General features: G+C 39.8%; 1 protein-coding gene across 2 annotated transcripts in view; it reads left to right on the top strand.

The window, feature by feature from the left end:
• LOC125229179 (phospholipid-transporting ATPase VA) overlaps positions 1 to 10671 on the top strand; it is a 131494-nt gene extending 120823 nt beyond the window's left edge. For both annotated transcript variants that reach the window (XM_048133972.1, XM_048133970.1), the window contains 7 exons: positions 65 to 155; positions 4615 to 4766; positions 4948 to 5071; positions 5538 to 5800; positions 8266 to 8453; positions 9165 to 9308; positions 9772 to 10671. In XM_048133972.1, the coding sequence (XP_047989929.1) occupies positions 65 to 155; positions 4615 to 4766; positions 4948 to 5071; positions 5538 to 5800; positions 8266 to 8453; positions 9165 to 9308; positions 9772 to 9829 (1020 nt within the window). In that variant the 3' untranslated portion in view covers positions 9830 to 10671. The remainder of the gene's footprint in view (positions 1 to 64; positions 156 to 4614; positions 4767 to 4947; positions 5072 to 5537; positions 5801 to 8265; positions 8454 to 9164; positions 9309 to 9771) is intronic.
• Positions 10672 to 14161: the final 3490 nt, after the last annotated feature.

Genomic DNA, 14161 nt, shown 5'->3' with positions numbered 1-14161 from the left:
GAGCTCCGTTGATTATGTTTTACACTTATTCCTGTAGTTGTATTAATTTGCTGTTCCTTTACAGGCGGTGAAAGAAGAGCTCGGAGTGACGACGCTCGCGATCGGGGACGGAGCTAACGATGTGTCCATGATACAGACCGCGGACGTCGGTGTTGGTAAGAACAAAACTTTTTTAACGACTTACGAATCTATTTTTGTATCGAAATTCTCGTTTTCGCTTTTTCTCGGTCTGGTTTCGTTTAATATAATAAGTATTATGAAAGTCTCTTGCTGAAACTATATTTATGATGTCCAGAAATCGGACAACTGGGCGTCATTCTAAGAACATAAAAGGTTCATTCCGGAAATGAACTGTCCGATTTCTGGACTGACGCCTGGAAAACAATTGATATAGCGAAGACATCTGACACTGATCCATATAGTCCATGGGCCAGTGAAGAATTCGGTATAATTTGGGGGTACTAAGTTTCCTTTTTACAGCAGTTAGGTAGGCTTATAGGGATGTTAAAAAACCATGATTGCCATCTCAAAATGGTAGCTAAACAAAATGGCCGCCAATCCAAGATGGCGGATATTGAGTTTTAGAAAATCGACCATAACTCCAGAAGTATTGGTCCGATTTCATTTTTATTTTTTTTAAACGAAAGCTCTTTTTGTGTACTCATATACTTGTCATATTCATTGTTTCGGTAAATTCAACCATTAGTTAGAAATTAACGAAAATTGTAAAAAAATTTTTTTTTTCTAAAACTTTTTGTCAAAAATCATGTTTCTACAAAATACCTTGCACATTATAATAAATATTTAAATGCAGAAAAATAGTGCCATTAATCACCTTTAATTTGATCTATAAAAGATACAGATTTAATTTAAAAAAAACCATACAGGCTTAAATTTAATTCTGCCTTCGTTGAAATTCATCGTTGCGCATACAGTACTAAAAGCTTCAGGTAGATGTTGTAGAGTACGAATATGCCGTTTTTAGTTTATTTTAACAATTGTAAAATTAGAATAATAGTTCTGGACATGAGAGTATCCATGAATTTGTAGATATTCGATAGTACTAGGATAAAATTTGTTTAGATATCATATGTGCAACACACCTCGATGATGTAAATTAAGTATTTATTAAGTATACTAGATATTTATGACTAACATTTTGTGTCGAAAGTATCAAGATAGAACCATTAACCTTTTGACCGTCACGGACGGCCACGGTGGTCACCGGAAATTCTTGTCAAGGACGCCAACGATACGGACGCCAAATGCAATGAAATTGGGACCCCGTAATGCCTAATTTCGCTCATATATTGGCGAATTCTTCTTCGTTTGGCATTCAAGGACTCGATTTGAAAAAAAAAACCTACGCACGAGCGGGTTAAAGCAGAGCACCCCCAGAAGTCGGGCAAACTTTGGAAATGTTCTTTAGTACAGCATTAATAGATTTTCCTTACCTATATTTTACCGATTACTAAACAACGAAGACGTAAACGAAACGACGACAACGAAATACCGGATGGACAAACTTTGAGACATTTATCACCGCTTAAAGTAGAGCCAAATAATGCTAACATCTATTGTTGGTAATTACCGAAGGGAAAACGTTAGAAGACGTTAATAAGAAACGTTTTAATTACCTACTAACGTTAGTTGAATTTTCATAAAAGGTGTACCAAAATGCGAATATTTCTATGCAAACTGACATTGAATTAGAAGAAAATTTAGCAGCCGTATCGACGAATCTCAATTAATAGAGAAGGACTCCGAGGTTTTGCAATCTGGACAAGTTTTTTAACAGGAAGGCATTTATAAAAGCCTCAATAGGGATGATGGATGTACAAATGTATGTCTCAATTATCTCCGATATGCGGATTGCGGGTAACATCGGCATCTTCAAAGAAGCACATGTTCCCCAACAGATGCTGGAGGAACTGTATGCCGTCGGTGAGTGTTGGGTTAAAATAGTTAAGTTAAACCAGTTAAACATATATGTACAAATTGAAAGTTATGGCAAGGACAGGCTTATCCCAAGCTCCAATTTTCAGGACAAGTTATCCTGTACAACAAATAAAGCTTGGGTTAAGGAATGCCATAAACGACTAACGGAGGTAAGTCATAATAACAAAATTATCCTTCAATGGACCAAAGGACACAGAGGATCTCGAGGTTATGATGCGACCGACGAGCTGGCCAGGCAGGGGTCGACTGCCGATTCTTCCGATGCCCTTCAGCAAGGTATGCTCAATGGGAAACTACACACAACACACTGGCAAACCCAGATCAAATGCTGCGGTCAAACAAGCCAAGCCTAACATCAATGGAAAACTCACAAAGACGCTCCTTCAACTAGGGAAAGTCCGCCTGAGAATGGTAACCAATGTAAGAACAGGTGGTAGACTATTTAACAAACATACATACATACATACATACAGTCACGCCTGTATCCCATAAAGGGGTAGGCAGAGCACATGAAACTACTAAAGCTTCAGTGCCACTCTTGGCAAATAAGGGGTTGAAAGAAAACGAAACTGTGGCATTGCAGTGACAGGTTGCCAGCCTCTCGCCTACGCCACAATTTAACAAACATATTTTCATAAAATATGCTATGAACATTCCCCTGTGACGAGGGTGCGTGAAAATAGAGCAGACAGCCTCTCACCTGGTGCTGCAGTTAGCAGTGTGGCTCCATACAGGAAAAATCATCTCGGATCCCCGAGAGACTTCTCCGAGGTTCTCTTACTCAACATTAAAAGTTTAATAGGATTTCTCGAGGAGATGAGCTAGTAGGACTAGCTAAATCCCCTACATCACGCAAAATAGACACAAAACGTCGAGTTGTGTCGAACTATAACACAATACAGAGACTTGGATCGGCCTTGCTGCCGGCGGAGATCACACAGAGGACTTGGATGTCTTTTGTAGGCTGAAGGACGTATTAAGGGCCAGAATACCAGACACTGAAGACCAACATGTTTGATCAGTGTGTACTTCACACCGTGACATAAGCTTGCGAGACGTTGGACACTAGCAATGTACAAATGAAGAGGCTAAAAGTTGCATATAGAGCACAACACGTTCGGTATGTCGTTCTACGATGGAAACGAAACGAGATGATGTGGCGACGGATCAGAGTTATAGAGGTCGGATTGCTACTCTAAAATGGGCTTGGGCCGGGCCCGGGCACGTAAGTCGTGGAAGCCTAGCTCAAGAAAACCTGCTATAAAAGTTCGAAAAATTAGGAGAAAATTAATCTGTTACCTGTGATTGTCTTGAAGGTGATTATTAGTGATATTGGCTCTACAATCTACATTAGCGGTGATAAGTACTATATTTTTGTGCGTAAATTAAGGTTTATTCGGTAGGTACCTATATCAGGTCGTTTAGTAGTCGGATACTTCATAGATATGCCTCATTAATGCATTATAGTGCATATCTCAAGACTATTTGTCATTTGGGGTGTGTTCTTCACCTCGTGTATGCAAGGATTATTTTAACTAAATATAAGTTTTCTCGAACACGGATCAGAGTTTCTGCAGTGAAAAAGATATGACAAGTCGTGGCCCGGGCACCAGACGTGGATCGCGATTATTTGAGCAAAATTAGGCGTTAAAAAGGCTCGCATGGGTCCCAATTACATTGGCAAAACTGATGGTCATCGTTGGCGTCCTCAGGAATCATTTCCAGCGACAGCTATATCCGTCCATGGCGGTCAAAAGGTTAATGTGTTGAGATAGAATCTCATACTCACTGTGTCTAGTTTATTTATTTTGTATTATCTCGGTTGGTTGGCCCTGCATCAATAAGAAAATTTTATTCAAATAATTAAATATCTAAAACTGTAGTTTACCTATGACATATTATATTATTAAAGCTAATGGATGTCGGATACTATCATGTTCAGTTCTTCTCTTAATTGTAAGTACAATTGCAGAATTATACTAAAAACAGCGTATTAGCAATCTAAAACTTTGACCTGAAGCTTTTAGTACTGTAGTATGCACAACGGTGAATTTCAACGAAGTCAGAATTAAATTTAAGCCTCCACGTGTTTTTTTTTAAATTAAATCTGTATCTTTTATACATCAAATTAAAGGTGATTAATGGAACTATTTTTCTGCATTTAAATATTTATTAGAATATGCAAGATATTTTGTAGAAACATGATTTTTGACAAAAAGTCTAAGAAAAAAAGATATTTTTTTAATATTTTTCGTTAATTACTAACTAATGGTTGAATTTACCGAAACAATTAATATGACAAGTATTTGAGTACACAAAAAGAGCTTTCGTTTAAAAAAAATAAAAATGAAATCGGTCCAATACTTCTGGAGTTATGGTCGATTTTCTAAAACTCAATATCCGCCATCTTGGATTAGCGGCCATTTTGTTTAGCTACCATTTTGAGATGGCAATCATGGTTTTTTAACATCCCTATAAGCCTACCTAACTGCTGTAAAAAGGAAACTTAGTACCCCCAAATTATACCGTTTGGCAAAATTGGACCAGCTGGCCCATGGACTAATAAGTTGCCTAACGTTTATTCCTAGTTACTATTTTTGCTATTTTATTTCTTGCAATAAAAATGTAAATTAATTTGTAATAAAATCCTCCCAGGGCTGTCCGGGCAAGAAGGCAGGCAAGCCGTGATGGCGTCGGATTTCGCGCTGTCGCGGTTCAAGTTCGTGGAGCGGCTGTTGCTGGTGCACGGCCACTGGTGCTACGACCGGCTCGCAAGGATGATACTCTACTTCTTCCTCAAAAATGCTGTGAGTGAAATGGCCGACTATATGATCGAAAAACGAAATGAGGCTACTAACTCTAGCTCAAAGATGTCTCCACGGACAGTGTGCCGCGAGCGGCTGACGTAATACCGCACAAGTGTGTACATTCATAATTTGGTAAAATGACCTTAAAATAAAATACGCCAAATGTGTTGTTGTTTTCCAGACGTTCGTGTTCCTGGTGTTCTGGTACCAGCTGTACTGCGGGTTCTCGTCGGCGGTGATGATAGACCAGCTGCACATGATGACCTACAACCTCGTGTTCACGGCCTTCCCGCCTCTCGTCATCGGTGAGTTCCTGCTTCACACATGTGTTACTTCACAAGTTTGTCCTTCAAGAAGGTTTTTTTTCATCAGTTTGTCTTCCATTCGCTTCTATCTTTCGTCATCTCAACACTCACTTTTTTTTTCTAATATCCTCTTTCACACAATCCATTCATCGTTGTGTAGATTTAAGTACCTCTCCCTCTTCATCTGACAACATTCATCTTTGACATTGTTCATATCACAATGTGAATAATGTGATGACATCGATGACAGTCAAAGTAAGCTGGCACCCTGTGAAGAATCGTCAGTTAGATTTGAATCGAAAGTATCGCAATCATTCCTTTAAAGATTTTTAGGTCTATTTATTTAATGATGACTTCAGCAGGAGCCGTCGACATACATATTTATTTAAATATTTTAATAAATGTACAAAATTGTAGATAGATATTTATATTCGGTGCATTGATTGGAGTATGCGGGTGTCGCCAGGCGCGTACGACCGCGTGGCGCCGGCCGCGCTGCTGTCGGAGCGGCCCGGGCTGTACAGCGCGGCGCGGCGCGGGCTGGCCTACCAGGCGCACTCCTACTGGCTCGTGCTCGCCGAGTCGCTCTACATCAGCGTCGCCATCTTCTTCACGGCCGTCGGCGCCTACTGGGACTCCACCGTCGACCTGTGGGCCTTCGGCGTCTGCAACATGACCGGCTGCCTCGTCATCATGCTGGCCTACGTCGCTATCGAGACTAGGAGCTGGGTGAGTCCACGTTTACTCTTGGATATGAGGCACGCGGATGTTGAGAGAGAATTCGTCTGAAAGCATAGAAGAATAAGTACCTAAGGGAAGAGTTGTAACTCCATATATCAGTAAATGCAAGTTATTTGTAGTGACATCTAGCGTCAATCACGCGTCAACTAGCGTAAATTAGCAGTACCACTACTCGACACGGTGCCAACAGTGTTGCGTCTGCCAAAAAGGTAATATAAAAACAGTTTACAACTTATATTTCAAGCAGAAAGAATTGAAAACAGAGTACTGATTAATACTATTGTAATATTAGCTAAAAATTGTTGAGCATTAGACTTTTTGTTAGTCGCGACATCTATTGACTAGTAGCAGTACCGATAATTTACGCTAGTTGACGCGTGGATGACGTTACATGTCACTACAAATAACTTGCATTTACTGATGTATGGAGTTACAACTCTTCCCTTACTTATTCCCCTATGTCTGAAAGTTATATTATAAACACCCGTTAACTTTAAAAATATTTTAAGCGGGTTACTCACGTATTAAGTCGATATAGCGTTCGACATGTTTCGGTCCAATTTCGAGGACCTTTCTCAAGAGTAGCGACCCCGCCTTTACATGTCGAGAGGTCGCTACTCTTGAGAAAGGTCGAAATTGGACCGAAACATGTCGAACGCTATATCGACTTAATACGTGAGTAACCCGCTTAAAATATGTTTAAATATGTATGAGTCTCACGGGAGTTTTATACCCGTCATCTTGCTCGCTTATGACGCTATTGAGACTAGGAGCTGGGTAAGTGCGAACCTCTGCAATCCTATTCCTTGCGATCGTTATCGGCGAAGCATTCTCGACAGGTGACCGCCGCAAAACTGAGCACGATCTGAAGATTTTTTGTTTCACAAAGGTTTAAAGAATTATTAAATAACAATAATGCATATTTATTGACATTATTACATATTTGGTTTTACGTTTGTCACTCTATTGTAGCATGATTATAACTTTATCAGAAACAACGTACCTACATATTCAGGACCTTAAAGACAAGGTACTGGACCTGTGCATTTTTAGGGTTCCGTAGTCAACTAGGAACCCTTATAATTTCGCCATGTCTGTCTGTCCGTCCGTCCGTCCGTCCGTCCGTCCGTCCGTCCGTCCGTCCGCGGATAATCTCAGTAACCGTTAGCACTAGAAAGCTGAAATTTGGTACCAATATGTATATCAATCACGCCAACAAAGTGCAAAAATAAAAAATTGAAAAAAATGTTTTATTAGGGTACCCCCCCTACATGTAAAGTGGGGGCTGATATTTTTTTTTCATTCCAACCCCAACGTGTGATATGTTGTTGGATAGGTATTTAAAAATGAATAAGGGTTTACTAAGATCGTTTTTTGATACTATTAATATTTTCGGAAATAATCGCTCCTAAAGGAAAAAAAAGTGCGTCCCCCCCCTCTAACTTTTGAACCATATGTTTAAAAAATATGAAAAAATCACAAAAGTAGAACTTTATAAAGACTTTCTAGGAAAATTGTTTTGAACTTGATAGGTTCAGTAGTTTTTGAGAAAAATACGGAAAACTACGGAACCCTACACTGAGCGTGGCCCGACACGCTCTTGGCCGGTTTTTAGATGTTACACACACTAAATTATCACCTATTTACATGCAGCTTTTCTATCGTAAACTTGTAAGTGGTAACAAAGTGTGGAATTGAAGTGTTTTAGAATGTGTTGTCCGACTGCTGCAATCTTAGTCTCAGAAGTTTGATTATTTTTTGACGTTGTAGTTTACACATTTTTTTTAGAAAGTATAAGACAGGCGTTGTTTTAAATAACTAAGTTTCTGAGACTAGGGACCGTCACCAAGCCGTAAGCACAGTTTTTGTTTGTGAACCAATCACTATGTGGCGTTTATGGCCAACACTGTGCCTATAGTTTTTATTATAAAACTCAAAACTTTCCAGCGGAATTCTAAAAATTTGAATTTAAGCAGAATATTGTCTTCGGGTACAGTCTGGCTAAAAAGAGTATAAATTAAAAAAGGGGAAACGTCGTAGTGTCGTCCCTTTCAAATCAATATGTAATATGTGTGAGAAAACGGGACACTACGATGTCGCCACTTGTTAATTTCTACTCTTTTCTCTTTTTAGCCAAACTGTTTAAAACTTCGAAAAGATTATATCTCGATGTTTGAAACCCCTTACAACTTTTATGGTCAACGTATAACTCTCCCGTTGTCACTTCCCATTACGGGCCGTATGCTTTTTCCCACCGACGTACCTAATACAAATTGTATAACCTGGGTACTTAGCCGAATGGCACAAACGCTCACGAAACAAACGCTCGTAGATATCTATCTCTATCGCTCTTGCGTATTGGCGAGACAGAGCCAGACTACCTTTCGCGGCGTTTCGTTATCGTTTCGCGTCGAAATGCCATTCGGCTACGGCACCTGTATATTTTACAACAGACGGTGATCCACGCGATCGCGCTACTGGGCTCGCTGGGCGCGTTCTTCGTGGGCACGCTCATCTACAACTCCATCCCGTTCTCCATCCTGGGCATGCCGATGGCGTACCACGTGCTGCACCACGCCATCGCCGACCCCACCTACTGGCTGGTCGTGGTCGTGGCCACCGTCGCTGCGCTAGTGCCGAGGTCAGTGCTCACATTATTATACTAAGAAGAAAGGGGACGGATAACTGCTCCCTCTCAAAGTTAATGTAGTCCAAGTTTTGTTCACTTGCATACTTCTATTTCACACATGTCTTATGGCCGCTGTACACATATGGCCAACGGTTCCACCAGCCCTTTGTGAAACCCCTTGGCCAAGATAAGAGCCGCTGTTTACACATTGGCGAACCAATCACTTGGCATTGGCTCTTCATGAAAGATGGACGTGGAATGGAAAAGTCTAGGAAATTCTAGATCATAGACATTGACAGAAAAATTTGATTAAAAAATAATAACCCCGTAGTAAAATTAAATTATTTGAAATATTAACAATTTTTTTAATATTATGATAAGAACATTTATCTTTTTTAGGAAATACATTAAACATTTCCTAAAATCTACACTATTATTGACATAGATAAACTTATTATTTTCGTAAATATTTCACTACCGTCCTCTCTGACGGCTGACGACCAACTGAATGAAGCGCCAACGTGTAAACGCAGTTGGCCATTGGCGCCAAGATCCTTTGATGTGTGGACAAAAAACCGACACCAATCGGTTGGCCGGCAAGCGCAAGCGCCAACTGCCAACTTACGGCCAAGTAGCCCTCTACACACATGGCCAAGGGGGCTGGTGGAACTGTTGGCCATGTGTGTACAGGGGCCATTACACATGCGTCGTATTTTGTCGCAGGATGGCGTACCACGCGGTGCGCAACTCGTGGCGGCCCAACGTGCTGGGGCGCGCGGTGCTGGCGCGGCGCCGCGGCCGCGCGCGCCTGCCCTACGCCGCGCACTACCACTGCGACACCGCGCGCGCAGAGGCGCACGTCTACAGGTAACACCGAACCACACTAGAATAAAGAGTACTGTCGTACAGTATGCCCATTCCCGCTCCCCGCTAAAAGTGCCGCCCGTCCGCTCTCGGTTACCTCACAGTTACCGCCTGACAAAAACGCGACCAGTCGACCTGTCATGTCCCACTCATAGAAGCATGGTACGCGTTCACCTACACGACCTTTGTCTGTGTGCCTAACGACGCGCCTCTTTCATATATTTAATCGCCATTGTCCGAGGTGTGACCGATTGACCATACGTGTGTCACAGGATGGCTACCACAAGGTGCGCAACTCGTAACGACCCGACACGATACCGCTATAAGCCACCATATAATGATACATTCACACGCTAGAAGAGACGAACGCGTAGAGAGATATTTGCCAGTGTTTGGCATCGGTTTTAAAATTATACATTCCTATTTTTTGTTTATTATTCCACAGCGTGTTTTTTGTTCCCCGCAGGTCGACGGACGAGGAGGGCCTGCAGAAGACGGCGGCGGACGTGGCGGCCATCACGTGACGCGCGCGCGAGCTCCGCACCGAGGCTGTGATCTGTCTTAACTATAAGTAGAGTACCGGCCGCTCCCACGAGGCACGACCACGAAACGTTGCATCGGCTGACGCTCCATGTTATCTTATTAGAGTAGAATCTCTTATCTCATGCATGTACGACAGAAAACTATTAATTCCAACCTGAATGAATCTCATTCGTAATAACTTTTGAGATCATTTTGTGAGTTCCTTTCCCGATAAGTAATGATTTTATAATTATTAAGTAAGTATATAAAGCGAGAACGCTAATCACGATCATTTCACGATCTTTATTTTACTCACGTAAAAATATTACAATCCCACCCTTGATGCTGGCGACTAGTGCCCCTGTGCAAGCAGGAGAGCTACGTAATTATGCGCGTGCGATAGAGATAGGAAATGGCGAGTCAGTGTCGACGTTTTTCGGTTTTAGCGTCTTTACTTTAGTAAGTGTTCTTGAACTAAACTTAAAAGTTCTGGACCTTTTACACTAAATGAGTGCAGCCGATGAAACGTTTTCTATAATAAGATGCCAAGTCGGGTCGGCGTGCTGAGTTTTATAGACTAATAGTGCTTTCGTATTTATTATGTCGGGACCAATGTGTCGCATTCTAACTAATGATTCATGCTACATGTTAAATACAACAAATAAATAGCAAGGCATAAAAATGACACAAACTTTTTATGTGAATACTATGTCGCATCGCGTCTAAGTTTTAGCATAACATCAGAGTAGTGTAAGTCGAACATGAAGTAGTTTGTTGAACGAGCCTTACAATTCCAAATAGTTTTGATACTAATACAATACTTTAAGTTCTCTTTATCTAGGTAATAATGAATTATTATTATTATAATAATGTGAACTGAAACAATTCTGACAATAGTCAAACTGACCAATTTTCATAGCTTTGAGCGTTCATAGTCATTGGGATTGGGCAGACCTTTGAGGCTCTGTGGAGTGCGTTTTATGCTGATAGCTGGCGTAGTGAATCTCTCTCAACGTTAACTGTTGACGTACGTATACACACTTTCAGACTTGTTTCTAATGTAAATTATATCGCTGAAGTTAACTTTTTTTTTTCTTTACGATCGTATATATCATTTTTGCCGATTGATTACTAAGCTTAAGTAATTAAATATAGATATTTTTCAGTATTAAAATTAAAATTACCTATTTGAAATCAAATGCGACGGAGAAGAACAAAGTCTCCAAGATAAAGAATATGACACTGTACAGCACCTTATTTTGGTATTTTGGTTAAATAAAACAAGCTCGCAAAAACATATTGATAGAAATACTTGATCTATCCCATCTAAGATATATAACGACATTGAGCCGTAGCATCTTCCTAGGAACTAAAAACCAGTAGAAAAATATATTAGGAACTATGTTCATTAGCGCAACAATTATTTCAATGAGTTAGATACCGGAAATAGACATCCCGAAAATGGTCACATGAGATTGAAGGTGGATTATTTATCCTTTCAAGTCCCGTCAAATAAAAACTAACTTAAAATCTATACCAACACTTCTTAACCTGAAAATGTACTTTTGATGATTTATCTAAGATATCTCTTAATTATTTCTTAATCTTGTTATTTATAAATATTCTAGAAGCATTAAAAATCATTTAGTTCATACCATTCGTATCTGGTCATCTTTTATAATAAATGATGAAATCCTCGTACCTATTATTAGTTGTATTGTGCAATTTTGCATACGCTTGACCAAGTATATTACTAGTTTGTAAGTAGCTATGTCGCCCCTTTCCGTAACTCTTGAAAGTAGTCTTGAGAGATAAGTGATCGGTGTAAGTGATGCGTTAGCATATCGACGGGTAATTTTCGCAAGATTTTATTGATCAATACAAATTTGAACTATTTTTCTTATAGTATTTTAATGAACAACATTCAACCTTTTAACTGCTTAGAATTTCTCATCGAGCTTGCTCGTGTCGCCGTCGGTAATATGAAGTTATACGAAGATTTATCGTCTTCAGCAGACAGCTGTATATTGGATATGAGTTCGGCGGTTAAAGGGTTAATATCAAATCCAGAGGCTAACCCGCTCGCGAAAGTTACCCGTGGCTATATTTGTGTTCATAATTAGATATTTAATGCGACTACGGCCGTGTTCCGTAGCCTGTGTGTGATGCTTGGCTTCCTCTCGATTCTAGCGGAGACGCTGTCTTGCCCCAGACTGTCCCCTTATTGGGTCTTATGAACTTTTGCTTGATATTTGTGTCATAGGAGGGCTTAGTGACCGTTAAGGCAATTAAAATGGTTAAAGCTTATAATTTCAGATTTATATGAACATTTCCTAAAGATTTGGAAAGTTCAAGTATTGGAATTCTCTATTTTATAATTTTAGTGTGTAAAAAGAGAAATGTTGCCTACAGGCCCTACAGCAGTAACAGTAGTAAAATATTCCTTCCAATATCGAATCGCGCTCGTTGTCCGAGTTGTAAATCGCTATATTGCTTTTACTTATACCCAAAATTGTCTTGCTTTTGCAAAACGTTCCTTAATCTTCAAGACGTTTTGCGTAAGAGATATCTGCAACCGGGTCATTATCACATTATTTAATTTGCATGTAGTCAAACTTTGAATTCGCTCACACGCAAAATTAAACTTTAACTATGCAGTGTAGGGCTATATATTCTAAATTTAGAATCTAAATCATCACTAAGTTAACCCTTAGAGTCCCAAGCATTTGAAACTTATCTTCTGTAACACTGACATCATATGATGTCGCTGAGACTCAAAGGGTTAAGCAACGGTTACGCGCCCCTCGCGTGGGGGATTTGTTCAGGTAGAACATTTCTAGCAGCGCGTCTGAAACTCGATGGTGCTGCAATCTATCTAGCGAACTTGGGTGCGTAGCCAACGTGTCAGCCGTTTGCTCTCTGTCGCGAACTCTGACAGAGAGACATAAACCGTTTCGGTATTGCAGCGCAAACGATTGTCGCCTTGGCTAAGCACCCTGATGTGGCGGGAAATACACTCTGGACGTATCTGATTAATATACGAGGGACGTATAAACATTCCAACTGGTACCGCACTTTGCCCCGTCTACGTTCCGAGCTCGTATTTCCCGACCGACATGAGTCGACTATTCTAAACATAAATGATTCCTAGAAGATTTGACTATTTTTAATACTGTTTCTAGTTGTGTACATAGAGACAATTTATATTTCTACAATAATAGTTATTGTTATATTGTGTACAGTAGGATATTTTTATATAAAAAGAAACTTTGTGTAAATAACTTGTATGTACTAAGACTGTTGTTTATCTAGAGCTTTTAATTTGTTCAGTTAAATTACTAATAGGTATTAGAAATAAATCATGTATTTTCCAGTCATTTTGTGAGATGCGAAATTTCTCATAAACTTTTGAGTTTCTTGCCATATGGATCGGAATGAGATTGTTTGTAATAAGAGTACAAATAAGGCGCGCCTTTGAGGTAACGAGTTGGTGTTAACGTTCAAGACACAATGAGTTTATTAGAAAATGATTGCAATAAATAAACGTTGTATTGACACGCGCGTTTTAAGTGTAGCCTGATTCGGTGCCGAATAAATGATGGCTAAGATATGGTTTAAGATGACAAATGTAATGCTTTCAAGTTACTTCTGTTCTCATACTGTAGCTACCGTACAGTAGAAGAAAATATATTCAATCAAAAGAAAACCACGTATACTAAAGATCATTGAGAATGAGTTTATTTTTATTTCTCTAAACTAGACTTATGTGCATTTGAAACGCCAGACCGAAACATTTAAATTTATACTTATGTACTACTTTTAAGTTTTGATTTTATGTTAAATTATTATGTATAACTAGTCCATTGTCAACGAAATATAGTATTAACAAGCATTATTTTTTTAACTTGAATTGGAGATTCATCAAACATATTTAATATTTTGTGTCTAGAGTCAAGAGTACCCTACAATACATAGGGTGCAGATGTTTCTTCTCAAACAATTACCATTAATTTCCGACATGTCACTGTTACTCTGACAGTTAATTTAAAGCCAGAGCACAACGGCTATGTTGAGGTTGGGATTCGCACACTCATGAAGAGTGCGATGTGCAACCTCTTATGCTGCGTCCACACATACAGAGATCGACGAACATTCGTGATCGTGTCTTGTTAATTCCCCTTCTATAGTAGGAGGCGGCATCACGAATATTCATTCGTGGAATCCCTACATGTTCGAATGCATCGTTATGAGGATCTGAAAACTACAACGCTCACGTTTACGCACACGCATCCGGTGTGCTCTGGTCTTTTAGGTCAGTACAGTCACCGTCATAA

The sequence above is a fragment of the Leguminivora glycinivorella genome, chromosome 8, assembly GCF_023078275.1.
Source record: "Leguminivora glycinivorella isolate SPB_JAAS2020 chromosome 8, LegGlyc_1.1, whole genome shotgun sequence".
Classification (NCBI taxonomy): domain Eukaryota; kingdom Metazoa; phylum Arthropoda; class Insecta; order Lepidoptera; family Tortricidae; genus Leguminivora; species Leguminivora glycinivorella.
Note: the sequence above shows the minus strand (reverse complement) of the source record. Positions and strands in the feature narration are given on the sequence as shown.